Below are 19,052 nucleotides of genomic sequence, written 5' to 3'. Positions count from 1 at the left end.
AGTGAATAAATATTACAGAGACTACAGAAACATCCCCAAATGACTAAAACATTGAGAAAGTGAATAAATATTACAGAGACTATCTTCAGAAACATCCTCAAATGACTAAAACATTGAGAAAGTGAATAAATATTACAGAGACTATCTACAGAAACATCCCCTAATGACTAAAACATTGAGACAGTGAATAAATATTACAGAGACTACAGAAACATCCCCAAATGACTAAAACAGGGAGAAAGTGAATAAATATCACAGAGACTATCTACAGAAACATCCCCAAATGACTAAAACATTGAGAAAGTGAATAAATATTACAGAGACTATCTACAGAAACATCCTCAAATAACTAAAACATTGAGAAAGTGAATAAATATTACAGAGACTATCTACAGAAACATCCCCAAATGACTAAAACATTGAGAAAGTGAATAAATATTACAGAGACTATCTACAGAAACATCCTCAAATGACTAAAACATTGAGAGAGTGAATAAATATTACAGAGACTATCTACAGAAACATCCCCAAATGACTAAAACATTGAGAAAGTGAATAAATATTACAGAGACTACAGAAACATCCCCAAATGACTAAAACATTGAGAGAGTGAATAAATATTACAGAGACTATCTACAGAAACATCCTCAAATGACTAAAACATTGAGAGAGTGAATAAATATTACAGAGATTATCTACAGAAACATCCCCAAATGACTAAAACACTGAGAGAGTGAATAAATATTACAGAGACTATCTACAGAAACATCCCCAAATGACTAAAACATTGAGACAGTGAATAAATATTACAGAGACTATCTACAGAAACATCCCCAAATGACTAAAGCATTGAGAAAGTGAATAAATATTACAGAGACTATCTACAGAAACATCCCCAAACGACTAAAACATTGAGAAAGTGAATAAATATTACAGAGACTATCTACAGAAACATCCCCAAATGACTAAAACATTGAGAAAGTGAATAAATATTACAGAGACTATCTACAGAAACATCCTCAAATGACTAAAACATTGAGAGAGTGAATAAATATTACAGAGACTATCTACAGAAACATCCCCAAATGACTAAAACATTGAGAAAGTGAATAAATATTACAGAGACTATCTACAGAAACATCCCCAAATGACTAAAACATTGAGACAGTGAATAAATATTACAGAGACTATCTACAGAAACATCCCCAAATGACTAAAACATTGAGAAAGTGAATAAATATTACAGAGACTATCTACAGAAACATCCTCAAATGACTAAAACATTGAGAGAGTGAATAAATATTACAGAGACTATCTACAGAAACATCCCCAAATGACTAAAACATTGAGAAAGTGAATAAATATTACAGAGACTACAGAAACATCCCCAAATGACTAAAACATTGAGAGAGTGAATAAATATTACAGAGACTATCTACAGAAACATCCCCAAATGACTAAAACAGGGAGAAAGTGAATAAATATTACAGAGACTATCTACAGAAACATCCTCAAATGACTAAAACATTGAGAGAGTGAATAAATATTACAGAGACTATCTACAGAAACATCCCCAAATGACTAAAACATTGAGAAAGTGAATAAATATTACAGAGACTACAGAAACATCCCCAAATGACTAAAACATTGAGACAGTGAATAAATATTACAGAGACTATCTACAGAAACATCCCCAAATGACTAAAACATTGAGAAAGTGAATAAATATTACAGAGACTATCTACAGAAACATCCTCAAATGACTAAAACATTGAGAGAGTGAATAAATATTACAGAGATTATCTACAGAAACATCCCCAAATGACTAAAACATTGAGACAGTGAATAAATATTACAGAGACTACAGAAACATCCCCAAATGACTAAAACATTGAGAAAGTGAATAAATATTACAGAGACTATCTTCAGAAACATCCTCAAATGACTAAAACATTGAGAAAGTGAATAAATATTACAGAGACTATCTACAGAAACATCCCCTAATGACTAAAACATTGAGACAGTGAATAAATATTACAGAGACTACAGAAACATCCCCAAATGACTAAAACAGGGAGAAAGTGAATAAATATCACAGAGACTATCTACAGAAACATCCCCAAATGACTAAAACATTGAGAAAGTGAATAAATATTACAGAGACTATCTACAGAAACATCCTCAAATAACTAAAACATTGAGAAAGTGAATAAATATTACAGAGACTATCTACAGAAACATCCCCAAATGACTAAAACAGGGAGAAAGTGAATAAACATTACAGAGACTATCTACAGAAACATCCTCAAATGACTAAAACATTGAGAAAGTGAATAAATATTACAGAGACTATCTACAGAAACATCCCCAAATGACTAAAACATTGAGACAGTGAATAAATATTACAGAGACTACAGAAACATCCCCAAATGACTAAAACAGGGAGAAAGTGAATAAATATTACAGAGACTATCTACAGAAACATCCCCAAACGACTAAAACATTGAGAAAGTGAATAAATATTACAGAGACTATCTACAGAAACATCCCCAAATGACTAAAACATTGAGAAAGTGAATAAATATTACAGAGACTATCTACAGAAACATCCCCAAATGACTAAAACATTGAGAGGGTGAATAAGTATTACAGAGACTATCTACAGAAACATCCCCAAATGACTAAAACATTGAGACAGTGAATAAATATTACAGAGACTACAGAAACATCCCCAAATGACTAAAACAGGGAGAAAGTGAATAAATATTACAGAGACTATCTACAGAAACATCCCCAAACGACTAAAACATTGAGAAAGTGAATAAATATTACAGAGACTATCTACAGAAACATCCCCAATGACTAAAACATTGAAACAGTGAATAAATATTACAGAGACTACAGAAACATCCCCAAATGACTAAAACAGGGAGAAAGTGAATAAATATTACAGAGACTATCTACAGAAACATCCCCAAACGACTAAAACATTGAGAAAGTGAATAAATATTACAGAGACTATCTACAGAAACATCCCCAATGACTAAAACATTGAGACAATGAATAAATATTACAGAGACTATCTACAGAAACATCCCCAAATGACTAAATCATTGAGAAAGTGAATAAATATTACAGAGACTATCTACAGAAACATCCTCAAATGACTAAAACATTGAGAAAGTGAATAAATATTACAGAGACTATCTACAGAAACATCCCCAAATGACTAAAACATTGAGACAGTGAATAAATATTACAGAGACTATCTACAGAAACATCCCCAAATGACTAAAACATTGAGAGAGTGAATAAATATTACAGAGACTATCTACAGAAACATCCCCAAACGACTAAAACATTGAGAAAGTGAATAAATATTACAGAGACTATCTACAGAAACATCCCCAAATGACTAAAACATTGAGAAAGTGAATAAATATTACAGAGACTATCTACAGAAACATCCTCAAATGACTAAAACATTGAGAGAGTGAATAAATATTACAGAGACTATCTACAGAAACATCCCCAAATGACTAAAACATTGAGAAAGTGAATAAATATTACAGAGACTATCTACAGAAACATCCCCAAATGACTAAAACATTGAGACAGTGAATAAATATTACAGAGACTATCTACAGAAACATCCCCAAATGACTAAAACATTGAGAAAGTGAATAAATATTACAGAGACTATCTACAGAAACATCCTCAAATGACTAAAACATTGAGAGAGTGAATAAATATTACAGAGACTATCTACAGAAACATCCCCAAATGACTAAAACATTGAGAAAGTGAATAAATATTACAGAGACTACAGAAACATCCCCAAATGACTAAAACATTGAGAGAGTGAATAAATATTACAGAGACTATCTACAGAAACATCCCCAAATGACTAAAACAGGGAGAAAGTGAATAAATATTACAGAGACTATCTACAGAAACATCCTCAAATGACTAAAACATTGAGAGAGTGAATAAATATTACAGAGACTATCTACAGAAACATCCCCAAATGACTAAAACATTGAGAAAGTGAATAAATATTACAGAGACTACAGAAACATCCCCAAATGACTAAAACATTGAGACAGTGAATAAATATTACAGAGACTATCTACAGAAACATCCCCAAATGACTAAAACATTGAGAAAGTGAATAAATATCACAGAGACTATCTACAGAAACATCCTCAAATGACTAAAACATTGAGAAAGTGAATAAATATTACAGAGACTATCTACAGAAACATCCTCAAATGACTAAAACATTGAGAGAGTGAATAAATATTACAGAGATTATCTACAGAAACATCCCCAAATGACTAAAACATTGAGACAGTGAATAAATATTACAGAGACTACAGAAACATCCCCAAATGACTAAAACATTGAGAAAGTGAATAAATATTACAGAGACTATCTTCAGAAACATCCTCAAATGACTAAAACATTGAGAAAGTGAATAAATATTACAGAGACTATCTACAGAAACATCCCCTAATGACTAAAACATTGAGACAGTGAATAAATATTACAGAGACTACAGAAACATCCCCAAATGACTAAAACAGGGAGAAAGTGAATAAATATCACAGAGACTATCTACAGAAACATCCCCAAATGACTAAAACATTGAGAAAGTGAATAAATATTACAGAGACTATCTACAGAAACATCCTCAAATAACTAAAACATTGAGAAAGTGAATAAATATTACAGAGACTATCTACAGAAACATCCCCAAATGACTAAAACATTGAGAAAGTGAATAAATATTACAGAGACTATCTACAGAAACATCCTCAAATGACTAAAACATTGAGAGAGTGAATAAATATTACAGAGACTATCTACAGAAACATCCCCAAATGACTAAAACATTGAGAAAGTGAATAAATATTACAGAGACTACAGAAACATCCCCAAATGACTAAAACATTGAGAGAGTGAATAAATATTACAGAGACTATCTACAGAAACATCCTCAAATGACTAAAACATTGAGAGAGTGAATAAATATTACAGAGATTATCTACAGAAACATCCCCAAATGACTAAAACACTGAGAGAGTGAATAAATATTACAGAGACTATCTACAGAAACATCCCCAAATGACTAAAACATTGAGACAGTGAATAAATATTACAGAGACTATCTACAGAAACATCCCCAAATGACTAAAGCATTGAGAAAGTGAATAAATATTACAGAGACTATCTACAGAAACATCCCCAAACGACTAAAACATTGAGAAAGTGAATAAATATTACAGAGACTATCTACAGAAACATCCCCAAATGACTAAAACATTGAGAAAGTGAATAAATATTACAGAGACTATCTACAGAAACATCCTCAAATGACTAAAACATTGAGAGAGTGAATAAATATTACAGAGACTATCTACAGAAACATCCCCAAATGACTAAAACATTGAGAAAGTGAATAAATATTACAGAGACTATCTACAGAAACATCCCCAAATGACTAAAACATTGAGACAGTGAATAAATATTACAGAGACTATCTACAGAATCATCCCCAAATGACTAAAACATTGAGAAAGTGAATAAATATTACAGAGACTATCTACAGAAACATCCTCAAATGACTAAAACATTGAGAGAGTGAATAAATATTACAGAGACTATCTACAGAAACATCCCCAAATGACTAAAACATTGAGAAAGTGAATAAATATTACAGAGACTACAGAAACATCCCCAAATGACTAAAACATTGAGAGAGTGAATAAATATTACAGAGACTATCTACAGAAACATCCCCAAATGACTAAAACAGGGAGAAAGTGAATAAATATTACAGAGACTATCTACAGAAACATCCTCAAATGACTAAAACATTGAGAGAGTGAATAAATATTACAGAGACTATCTACAGAAACATCCCCAAATGACTAAAACATTGAGAAAGTGAATAAATATTACAGAGACTACAGAAACATCCCCAAATGACTAAAACATTGAGACAGTGAATAAATATTACAGAGACTATCTACAGAAACATCCCCAAATGACTAAAACATTGAGAAAGTGAATAAATATTACAGAGACTATCTACAGAAACATCCTCAAATGACTAAAACATTGAGAGAGTGAATAAATATTACAGAGATTATCTACAGAAACATCCCCAAATGACTAAAACATTGAGACAGTGAATAAATATTACAGAGACTACAGAAACATCCCCAAATGACTAAAACATTGAGAAAGTGAATAAATATTACAGAGACTATCTTCAGAAACATCCTCAAATGACTAAAACATTGAGAAAGTGAATAAATATTACAGAGACTATCTACAGAAACATCCCCTAATGACTAAAACATTGAGACAGTGAATAAATATTACAGAGACTACAGAAACATCCCCAAATGACTAAAACAGGGAGAAAGTGAATAAATATCACAGAGACTATCTACAGAAACATCCCCAAATGACTAAAACATTGAGAAAGTGAATAAATATTACAGAGACTATCTACAGAAACATCCTCAAATAACTAAAACATTGAGAAAGTGAATAAATATTACAGAGACTATCTACAGAAACATCCCCAAATGACTAAAACAGGGAGAAAGTGAATAAACATTACAGAGACTATCTACAGAAACATCCTCAAATGACTAAAACATTGAGAAAGTGAATAAATATTACAGAGACTATCTACAGAAACATCCCCAAATGACTAAAACATTGAGACAGTGAATAAATATTACAGAGACTACAGAAACATCCCCAAATGACTAAAACAGGGAGAAAGTGAATAAATATTACAGAGACTATCTACAGAAACATCCCCAAACGACTAAAACATTGAGAAAGTGAATAAATATTACAGAGACTATCTACAGAAACATCCCCAAATGACTAAAACATTGAGAAAGTGAATAAATATTACAGAGACTATCTACAGAAACATCCCCAAATGACTAAAACATTGAGAGGGTGAATAAGTATTACAGAGACTATCTACAGAAACATCCCCAAATGACTAAAACATTGAGACAGTGAATAAATATTACAGAGACTACAGAAACATCCCCAAATGACTAAAACAGGGAGAAAGTGAATAAATATTACAGAGACTATCTACAGAAACATCCCCAAACGACTAAAACATTGAGAAAGTGAATAAATATTACAGAGACTATCTACAGAAACATCCCCAATGACTAAAACATTGAAACAGTGAATAAATATTACAGAGACTACAGAAACATCCCCAAATGACTAAAACAGGGAGAAAGTGAATAAATATTACAGAGACTATCTACAGAAACATCCCCAAACGACTAAAACATTGAGAAAGTGAATAAATATTACAGAGACTATCTACAGAAACATCCCCAATGACTAAAACATTGAGACAGTGAATAAATATTACAGAGACTACAGAAACATCTCCAAATGACTAAAACAGGGAGAAAGTGAATAAATATCACAGAGACTACAGAAACATCCCCAAATGACTAAAACATTGAGAAAGTGAATAAATATTACAGAGATTATCTACAGAAACATCCTCAAATGACTAAAATATTGAGAAAGTGAATAAATATAAGAGAGACTACAGAAACATCCTCAAATGACTAAAACATTGAGAAAGTGAATAAATATCACAAAGACTATCTACAGAAACATCTCCAAATGACTAAAACATTGAGAACATCAGTCCACTGATGGATCCAGAATAGTTCTTTGAATGAAAACATAAAAGAGACAAAGGAATTAATAAAACATTGGTGGCTCCATAACTATTTTCCTATTCTGTAGGGGTGGATTATAATCAGGTTCATAACAGCTTTGATATGAGTACCCATGTATGTTAATGTAACTATCATCTTACAATTAACCTTTATCTTGTACGTCACTGGCAATCGATAACAATGATATCAAGCAATTACAGTATGACAAGGACCTCTCAATACAGATGTTCATAATATATATATATATATAGTTTATTGTTTTCTGGTTGGTATTTAGTTAATAAATTAAGATCCATTTTTACATCTGGTGATCTGTTTATTTGGCAATCGCCATGGCAGTCAGCAGGGTTTAAGAACATCCGTTGTTCGACCTGCTATTCAAATGCGTTTTGTTAAAATATACTTTTTCACTTTTTTGGTCTTTTGGAAAATGTTGTTTGTGCTGTATTTAGACCACTCTACCAAGAAATTTGTTTTGCATGCACACGTATAAAAATTGCGGTTTTTATCCAACGCAATCATAGGTTTGAAAGTTGTTTTCAATTTAGACTTGTATATATATATATATATATATATATATATATATATATATATATACAACTCGTCTAAACATCAGCCCAACAATGTTAGATCTGTAAATTTGCTTTCCGGCGAGGGAAGAACAAAAAATTTGCAAAAGCAAATTTACAGATCTAACATTGTTGGGCTGATGTTTAGACGAGTTGTATATACAGAATGTACACAGCCATGTATCACCATCACTGCTGTTGATCCAATGGATAAATCTGTTGTATATAGAGTTACTGGTTCAGACGTACTTATATATATTTATATATATACACATTTCCATTCATAAAATTAAAAATTTTAGGAATTTATTTTAATTAAAGTCAGTGAACAGAAACCAATTTCGGGATTTACGGATGAACAGACAAGGGAAAATCTTAATTCCCCCGACCTAAGAGATGCCGGTATATGTCATTGAGACAGCATCCCAGCAACACAAATAACAACAAAAAACGTTATAAATCATAATTCCATGACCAGAAAAAATGTAAAAATAGTCAAATTGAAAAGTTTTTCTTTTTTAAATGCAACTATCTCCTTAAAGTTTGAAGTTAGACTGGGAAGGATCAAGTTGGATATGATATTAGATCAAATTTCAAGCCCACCATATGATACAAACAGTGTCTTTTGTCATGTACTTGTCGACTGCCTTAGCCTAAAATTTGTTCTTATTTTTTGGTTCAATTCCATTTCTCTCATGAATAAAAATAACTAACCTTTTCTTTAGTTACACAGAGTAACTCAATTTGAAGTGTTAATTGTAATTTGTTATTACCTGGTTTGAGAGCAACCATTTGGAACGATGGTGCATCAACTATTTTCAGCATTTCATAGTTGTCCTGCCATTAATTTTATTTGAATGATCGTCCCCTTACAATTTAGATTTGTACTTATTTTCTAGTTTTTTTGGTGTCTGTATCTGTTCTTTAATATATATCCATGAACTAAATGATATGTTCATAATACAGAAACACATGAAAATATGTAGTTTTATGTCAACATAAACCTGTAACGATGCAATCATACAATTTGTATGCCCAAACCAAGGGCATTATGCTTTTCGGTCTGTGTGTCCGTTCGTTCGTCCATTCGTCCGTCTGTCTGTTCCGCTTCAGGTTAAAGTTTTTGATCAAGGTAGTTTTTGATGAAGTTGATGTCCAATCAACTTGAAACTTAGTACACATGTTCCCTATGATATGATCTTTCTAATTTTGACCCCAATTTCACGGTCCACTGAATTCAAGATATATAGCTTTACTTGAAGTTTCAAAATGCAGTTAAGCTTATTTATGCTTTAAATATTTTAGGTACAGATGAAGATGCCTGGGAATTAAATGAAGTGATTGCTAACTGGGCTGTTGAAGATCCTGAATCTGGTATCCTGTTATGTCAATGGGCTATAGGTAACAGATAGTGTAATATGCATAACTATGTATTCCTCCTACCTCACTTTTTTTGGTGAAAAGATGCCTTGGTTAAATGTTGTTTTCTTTATATTTAAACATTTAAACCAACCTGTAGCACTGGATATGTTAGGGCTCAACAATCTTGACCTACTGAATTTACATAATGGGTCCCCTTTACGGTTAATTTTAAGTGGGTTAGAATAAGTTCTGTGTAGAATTTATAAAGTGCCCCCCCTGATTTATGGTTTATTTTAAGAGGGTAAGAATAAGTTCTGTGTAGAGTTTATAAAGGGCCCCCCCCCTATGATTTATGGTTTATTTTAAGAGGGTTAAAATAAGTTCTGTGTAGAATTTATAAAGTGGCCCCCCCCCCCCCCCCCCCCCCCCCCATGATTTATGTTTATTTTAAGTGGGTTAGAATAAATAACAGATATTGGAATCGTTAATTTTCATGGATATCAATTTTAGTGGATAGAGGAAACCTTGTATTTTCTTGGATATTTTGATATCATGGACTTGCAAAAGTCTGTATACAAACCTTTAGAAAATCTGTACTTTGTTCCACATTTAAATTTTATATTTTACCTATGACCATGAAATCCACAAAAATGGGTATCCCACAAATAATAACAGATCCACAGTAATTATAGGATCCAGATAAATTTTATTTTTAAGTTGCAAGATATTATGGTTATGTTGAAAGAATCTTGAGCAGTGGGAAAATCTGATGTTACAATTGTATATACACTGTATCTAATGCTATAAATTCCAAAATATTCTATATGTATTTCAGAAGTTAACAATAATTAGTATTTTTAAGCATTTCAACTGTAAACTATACCTTTATAAACATTCAGAAGTACATTCATAAACATGTTCATTGCAGTTAATTTATAGTAACTAAACTTAACCATATAGGACAGGGCGTAGCTACCCGGAAGCATGACAGCACGTGCATCCACGTCATTTTCACCAAAAAAAAAAAAAAAAAAAGAAGAGAGAGAGTGGGGGACAAAGTTAACTTATAGGAATTGGTCTTTCTATGTATGTTTTTTAAAAACTACACAAAGAATAAAAGCAAGAGGAATAAACATGCAGCAAATTTTTAGTCCTGTAAGACATGTATGTGTACGATAAATACATACAACTGGTGTAAACATAGTGGAACTTTTTATATTACGGACATTGTTAAGAAAATACCAGCCACATAATTGTCGGTACCACCACCATAACGTATACTAGCCTTGAGTGCAAAAACAACATATAATCCCTTTAGGGTTAACAAAAAAACTTGAAAATTATTATTTTCCGCTTCGCCCCAAAGCACACATCTTACTAGAACGAAGACTCTTCAACTCGTATCAATCCGGGAATAACGACTGTTACCTTGTGAACTAGTTCAAAAATTGACCAAGTATGTAGGTCTTGACAACACGAATACTTCATTTTCACATCACGTCAACGTATTCTCGTCATGGTGTGCCTGTAATATTTGCTACTGGACATTAATAACCATTCAATCAATCAATAGTTTCCGTAAACTAATAGACGAGAAGTTGGAACTGCTGTTATAAAAAAAAAGTACACATTTCCAGTACATGTATTACGTTTTTTTATTTATTTTACAAAAAAACATCTTGTATACTGAACTATTTGGTCATTCAATTTTATAATAAATTTTCTGTCCGAGTCGAACACTAAACTGCGGATTCTTGTTCGAACGAAACACCAAACTTTTAATACACGTCTCTTCACTGTTATCATCTAGATATTGCTATACAACTTGTCGAATGCATATGTATTTGTTAATTAGCTGGATAATTAACAAACGCAGATCATGAAAAGATCGTGATCAAAGTACCATTCTCTCTGAAAAAGTTCCTTAATTTCAACTTCGAGAATTACATAAAATACATATGTTCAGCAAAATATTGGAGAATGTGTCCACCAAGTATTTGGTATCCAAAGATGTTTATGCTAACAAATTCCACATATAGTATTGTGTTTATGTTTATTGTTTGTTTTTTATCCATCTTCCTTGCTCAATACAAATACTAGCATATGGAACAAACCTCAGTGATTTTAAAAGCTCTCATGTCGTACAAAAAAGGCAAACGACAATGTTTAGTCTTCATTCGACTAGAGAAGTTATACAAATAGTTGACCAAAAAACCACAACAAAAATATACAAGTTTTATTACGGTTTTGATTGTTTTGAAACTCTATATATGCAGATTTTCCGGGGGGCTTCGCCCCACTGGCCCCCCTACCAGGGCTTTGCCTTGGACCTACTGGGGGCCTTAGGCGGCCCCAGACCCCTCGCTCTTTAGTTTGTGATTCCACTTCATTAAGAAGGTAGCTACGCCCCTGTAGGAAAAAGGAGACAGCTATAATTCACATTGTCAATTTTTGCATAAAAGATCATGAAAAATGTCAAAAGTGTTTTGCATTGTTTAGGTTACCAGCCTGGAGGGAATGACTTACTACCATACACTGAAGTAACATCTACAACAGCCTATAAAGAGTTCCCTTACAGTGTGTTAACAGGCTATACCATTTACACATCACTGACATGTGAAAACAAAGCTGGATTGTCTTCTGTTATGTCATCTAATGGAGTAAAGATTTCAAACCTGCCTCCTACATCCACAACAGCAGTTGTCCAGACATTGCCTTTGTCATTGACAGAATACAGTCCAAGGGACTCATACCAAGGTGTTAATGATAATATCAGACTCAAGTGGACTGGATTTGATGACAATATAGGAGTAGAAAGATACAAGGTAGATCGCCTAATTACATACCTGCCAACACACCAGTTCTAGGAGGGAAACTCCATCTTTTTACTTTAAAAATCAAGAATGTTACTTTAACTAATCAAATTCATTATTTTACATATGATTTTTTAAGAAAAATCTATGTACTAGAAATTGGAGATTTGATGATTTTTAGACAAATTAAAGAACAATTTTGGCTGATTTTAAATGCTTTTTATATAAATGGTCACCTATTTTGACAGAATTCAATCGGTAATATTTCAGAAAATAAAAAAAAATAAATGCATTATGTTTTCATATTCAGTTATGGTTCAACGAGCCAAAGTTTTATACAAAATTTTACCGAAATCTGTGACATAGCCCATTTACTGTAACGTTACTTGACCTTAAATGATCTCATGAAAGCGTATTCACCTCCAGTGCGGGATTTCATTGGTTCTAGATTTTGGCTGGGTCAAACCAAAGACTTTATAATTGTTATTCACTTCTTCTCCACTAAGCACACAGCATTAAGGAGTAAGAGCAAAGACCAGTCAGCTTGGAATCAGAATAATGTGTCTGGGTAGGGTGACATGTCTTCCTGCCAAGTTTAAAATCCGACTCAGTCTGTTGGTCTACTACAAAGCAGGGTTAATATTCATATTAAATTTCATGTCCTCGTCCTCATTATATATTTAATAAGCAGCCATCCATGATCATCATCAGCATCATCGTCAAATGTCCAAGTGTCTGTTGTTCTATTGATGAAATCTTTGATTATCCCCCTTTAGACAGTTTAACAATTTATTAACTCTTGCAACTGTTAATAATGTTAGTTTTGTGGGTTATAATCCTGAAACAGTTTTACACAGTAACATTTTTTCTGTAAATGAATTCAGTATGATTTTATTTTTTTTTTAATTTCAGGTGTTTTATCAAGATGATGGTTTATCAGAGTTAATGTTCTTTGCAGATGTACAAGATGTACTGTATGCACATTTTACAAAGATGTCTCTTACAGAGGGATCTCACAACTTCTCAGTACAAGCTATAAATAAACTGTTTAAACGCAGCAATAAAGCAACATTATATTCTATAACTATTATGTCATCGCCAAAAGTAGAGAGTAAGTTAATCATTATCATGTAATCTCTTTATTTCTCGGTTCCTTCTCGGTAAACATAGTGAATACTTATTCTTTTAGGGGTATTAGATTGCACTTGCTGGTTAGCTATAATTCAGCCTTGCCTATGATAGTAGAGGGCATTATGTTTTTTGGTTTGTGTGGCTTTCCGTTATTTGATCTGTACGTCCATCTGTTTGTGTCCTCTATTGGGTAAAAGTTTTAGTCAAGGTAATTTAACATGAACCGTGGTAATATCAACTTGAAACTTTATGCATATGCCCATTATGATGAGTACCTTTTAAATGGTAAACCAGATTAGTTTTGATGGTTCACTGAACATGGAAATGTAAAAGTGTGAGTGGGGTCCTATGAACCCATACTATTGTTTTAGTAAGTGCAGTAATGTGAACATTCTTTTGATCCTATCCATGCTTATGTCAAGCCAATTATTATTAATTGATACTTTGATATATAATTTACAAAATGATATGTATGTATATTACCATACTTGATAAGAAAACCATTTTATTTTGAATTACTTAAGTTGAAGAAAGTAGTGCATGATGACTGTTGTTCGTCCATGGTGTCGTCCATCTTTCTTCAACTTAAACTAATGGGGTTTTTATTGCCCATTGGCATCTCAATTTTAGCTTTCAAATTTTGTTTTCCAGCAACAAAGACCCTGACAATAAACTGGATCAATAAACAGGTGATTGTTTCATGGGACAATATTTTTACATCAGATAATGACATATTCTATGAAGTGTCGTCTGGTTCTACGCTAGGAGGGGTTAATATTATCCAATGGCAGGAAACCAACCAAACCAGTATAACATTTGGTATACCAGCATCTGTAGCAGCTATCAGCGGGTTACCAGTCCATGTAACAGTCACAGCCATCTCCGTAGGCGGATTTTCAGCAGTGAAAACAGGAACTTTCAAACTTCCATAGATATTATTTTTTGTCAGTTAACCAGTAACAACAAAAACTGAGACATATTACTTATGAAACTATAAATCCATAATTTTAAATATGGGCATTAATGACAATGTTTACTCAATTGCAAAAAGTTTTTTTTTTGTATCTTAAAACTTATTCACCAGTATAATACATGTAGGTACAAATAAATTTATTTTTATATGGAAGTAAAGTTTTTTACAAAAACTATTTAATAAAGAGAAAATTGAAATAAATTATATTTTTAATATTCAGATAGAGTGAGAGACCCATATTCGCCGCATAATTCGTTCATTTCCACTTACGTCTAACCTACATTCAAATATTTGGAACTTTTATGAAGGTTTCAGAAATTTAACTATATGAAAAAAATGTTTGATAAAGAAATTATCTTCAAAACATTGGTTAATTGTTCTAAAAACGAACGCAAACTCAAGAGGAAATCAAGTTGTTCATGTACCATGGGGGACACATTTTTGCCGCAATGTATGATATGACCATCCTCATTATCTTGGTATATTATAAAAACGAATGTTTGCAATTACATGAATTAGCTTGAGAGATCATTCCTATACGATTTTTCTCACAAATATTTACTTTAAGACTGCGCATGATTGCCAGATAAATCTTACATAATTGCCAAAATCATTTAAAAACACCTGCGTATTTCTCAGTATGTATGAATAACCTTAGAAATGGGGTAAAGAGGAATATCAACAGTTGTAACATTACAAACAGCCTTTACCATCTATTAAGGCAAGTATTGGATAAAGGCACACAAATTTTACAGAAAAAATGGCAAAACGGCGAATATGCGCCACCCACTCTATATAATAATTAAAATATATATAATATAATATAAAAAGTATTTTGCCAACTGTACCTATTTAAAGGACCTTTTATTTTTTATACTATTTTTCCATATTTGAAAATTTGGAAAACAGAACAAAAGTTCTAACAGTAGTAGCTAGATCTTACCTACCAAATTGATATTTTAACATCTAAAATGTCATCATTTACTGATTTGTTACAATTTTTTACCATGATTATAATATCTTTTTCCCGTCCAAATGTGTTATACTTATTGTTGCTTATTTTTTCATGTTATCTCGTTCATATTTGTGATATTTAAAAATAACTGTGATATTTTGAAAGTTGAGTTACTTTCTCATCTGGTGCAGAAAAATTGTTACCGTTTATGTTATTATGAATAATGTCTACCCAAAATCTCCTTTTATTTATATTTGTCATTTATGATTACGATCTCCTACATTTGTTTGTGCATCTGGTGCAGTATTATTGGTACTGTTAATGTTACTACAGTTTACAAAGGCATGTAATAACTTGTTTATTACATGTGCAGTAGTGAGTTTCAATTTGTTTTGGCAGATTCAAATTATTTCTCAGAGTAACTTTTCTTTGTTACCTAGACAACTAGAGGGAAGTAAACAAATGTATTCATGTCATTAAAATTTTAAATTACCTGTATATATTTATTTCAATTCCAGTACGTCACATATTTTTATAAACACTTTCTGCAATAGACTATAGTAAAAAAATATGAAATTGGACATATTCCTTAAGCATAACCTGGACTTGTTAAAATGTTGTACACACTTCTAATTTTGTAGATTTTTCTTCAAATAGCCTCAGACTTGGTCTTATTCAGATTGATTCTTATGTATCTATGATTGTTAATATTATGTTAATGTTCATTGATGGTCTTTTTCTCAAATGATACAAAATAAATTCAAAACAAATTATTTTCTTCTTTTATTTTTATCCTAAAAAGAAGGGGAAAAATACCAAAGGGGCAATAAAACTGTAGGCTTGTTTGATTGTTTGTGTTTAATGCCACTCTAGGGTGTATTGTGGCCAGTTTTTATTGGTGGAGGAAGCTGGTGTTTAATGCCACTTTCAGCACTCTAGGCTGTATTGTGGCCAGTTTTTATTGGTGGAGGAAGTTGGTGTTTAATGCCACTTTCATCACTCTAGGCTGTATTGTGGCCAGTTTTTATTGGTGGAGGAAGTTGGTGTTTAATGCCACTTTCAGCACTCTAGGCTATATTGTGGCCACCAGTTTTTATTGGTGGAGGAAGCTGGTGTTTAATGCCACTTTCAGCACTCTAGGCTGTATTGTGGCCAGTTTTTATTGGTGGAGGAAGCTGGTGTTTAATGCCACTTTCAGCACTCTAGGCTGTATTGTGGCCAGTTTTTATTGGTGGAGGAAGCTGGTGTTTAATGCCTCTTTCAGCACTCTAGGCTGTATTGTGGCCAGTTTTTAGTGGTGGAGGAAGCTGGTGTTTAATGCCACTTTCAGCACTCTAGGCTGTATTGTGGCCAGTTTTTAGTGGTGGAGGAAGCTGGTGTTTAATGCCACTTTCAGCAGTCTACTCTGTATTGTGGCCAGTTTTTATTGGTGGAGGAAGCTGGTGTTTAATGCCACTTTCAGCACTCTAGGCTTTATTGTGGCCAGTTTTTATTGGTGGAGGAAGCTGGTGTTTAATGCCACTTTCAGCACTCTAGGCTGTATTGTGGCCAGTTTTTATTGGTGGAGGAAGCTGGTGTTTAATGCCACTTTCAGCACTCTAGGCTGTATTGTGGCCAGTTTTTATTGGTGGAGGAAGCTGGTGTTTAATGCCACTTTCATCACTCTAGGCTGTATTGTGGCCAGTTTTTATTGGTGGAGGAAGCTGGTGTTTAATGCCACTTTCATCACTCTAGGCTGTATTGTGGCCAGTTTTTATTGGTGGAGGAAGCTGGTGTTTAATGCCACTTTCAGCACTCTAGGCTGTATTGTGGCCATATTGTGGCCAGTTTTTATTGGTGGAGGAAGCAAGAGTGACTCCTATATATCAGAGTTGAATCAAACACACCTGCCATGAGCGTGATTCATACATGTAACCTCAGTGTTGACATGCTAGTGATATCAGTACTTAGATCACTCGGTCACCAAGGCCTGCCCCCTCTTTAGGATGTAGAGTAACAAACAACAATCCACTATAAAACACCTTACAGAATAACCCAACCAAACCAACCAAAACTCCAGGATAAATTAAGGTGGTCCTAAACAGTTTGCAGTTTCTGCTCCATTGCTGGCTCCTATCATATCACAGAGAAGTTTAACCCAGAGATAAGTCACATTTGTTTTTAAGGTATAGAGGACAGGATTGTGGCTACACCATAATGGTCTACCAAATCATGTTGTGGTCCATTCCTTGTAAGCAGCATCCCAGCAGAATAACATTTTAGTGTAAAGTGCAATATGAACAAATGTGGTTCCTTTATATTTAGTGTTTCATTTAGAAATTATTGCATGCATTTATTATTGCGAATTTTGAAGAATGCATGAAATGTGAGATTTATTATTGTGATATCAGGAAAATCTGCAGACAGTTGAATGTATCAGATATCAAAATGCGAATTTTTATTATTGCGATACTGTAAATTCAGAAATTATTGCGAAAATGCGACAGGGTTATAATCGCAATAATTTAAACTTGCATTTTGAAATTTTTTATATGAATTGAACAGGATTTTTCTCAATTTCGCAAAAATTAAAATTGCATTTTAGTCTATAATGACAAAATCGCAATAATAACTGCACACAATAATTTCTGAATTTACAGTACTCATTCCGTCACATTATTCTCATTAATAAAAACCTTGCAATAATTTCTAAATTTACAGTCGTTAACATTTGTATAACCTATTTGGGTCAATATCCCTATTAGTGCAACTTAAATGGAGGTACTCAAATATAATATGAAAACAAAATGTCTCTATGTTACAATTTTTAAAGAGTGACAGCTGAACCATTTGTGCTAACTTAATGAGCACAGGACCATAGAATAAAGGTGTAAAACTTTTAAAAAATTTTTAAAGAACTTATTGTGTGAAAAAAGCAGTGTTCTTTCCAGGATTTTTGGATAGCACCAGGGTAATTCAGGAGACAAATTAGATATACACATCGCAACATATTTCCTCTGTCCATATGGTGGGTTCCCATAGAGTATACCACCATCTGTAGCAGCTATCACCGGGTTACCAGTCCATGTAACAGTCACAGCCATCTCCGTCGGGGAATTTTCAAATTTCCATAGATGTTATTTTTTCCAGTTAACCATTTACAACAAAAACTAATAAGTTCTTTGAAATTTGCTTCCCATTTTATGCACATTCAATTTAAAATAGCTGCTGCACAAATGCATTATATGATTAAGATTCTAAGAATGTTTTATTAATTCTAACGAGGAGTTTAAGAAGCAGATGCAGATACAAAAGTGAGACGGAATGACAAACAGACGACCTCTCCAATCACAAGGTTCTGCCCGCTTAATAAAGGAAGGAGATTATTATGGGTATTGCAAAAGTTTGTAAACTTGTTTTTTCTATATCATGTATTCATTCTAAAAACAAAAGTGTGCTTTCCTAATCGAGATACCAGGATTTGGTTTATTTGAAAAATGCTGTAATAATTCACACTGTAAA

The 19,052-nt window shown here is 32.8% G+C and overlaps 1 protein-coding gene across 1 annotated transcript in view; it reads left to right on the top strand.

Moving 5' to 3' along the window:
• Nucleotides 1-16,310, top strand: part of LOC127706737 (uncharacterized) — a 125,864-nt gene extending 109,554 nt beyond the window's left edge. Inside the window, exons 51-54 of the mRNA XM_052211396.1 lie at nucleotides 9,623-9,718; nucleotides 12,179-12,504; nucleotides 13,405-13,603; nucleotides 14,275-16,310. Of these exons, the coding sequence (XP_052067356.1) occupies nucleotides 9,623-9,718; nucleotides 12,179-12,504; nucleotides 13,405-13,603; nucleotides 14,275-14,555 (902 nt within the window). The 3' untranslated portion in view covers nucleotides 14,556-16,310. The remainder of the gene's footprint in view (nucleotides 1-9,622; nucleotides 9,719-12,178; nucleotides 12,505-13,404; nucleotides 13,604-14,274) is intronic.
• The last annotated feature ends 2,742 nt before the right edge of the window (nucleotides 16,311-19,052 follow it).

The sequence above is a fragment of the Mytilus californianus genome, unplaced genomic scaffold, assembly GCF_021869535.1.
Source record: "Mytilus californianus isolate M0D057914Y unplaced genomic scaffold, xbMytCali1.0.p SCAF_6, whole genome shotgun sequence".
In the NCBI taxonomy this organism is placed as follows: domain Eukaryota; kingdom Metazoa; phylum Mollusca; class Bivalvia; order Mytilida; family Mytilidae; genus Mytilus; species Mytilus californianus.
Note: the sequence above shows the minus strand (reverse complement) of the source record. Positions and strands in the feature narration are given on the sequence as shown.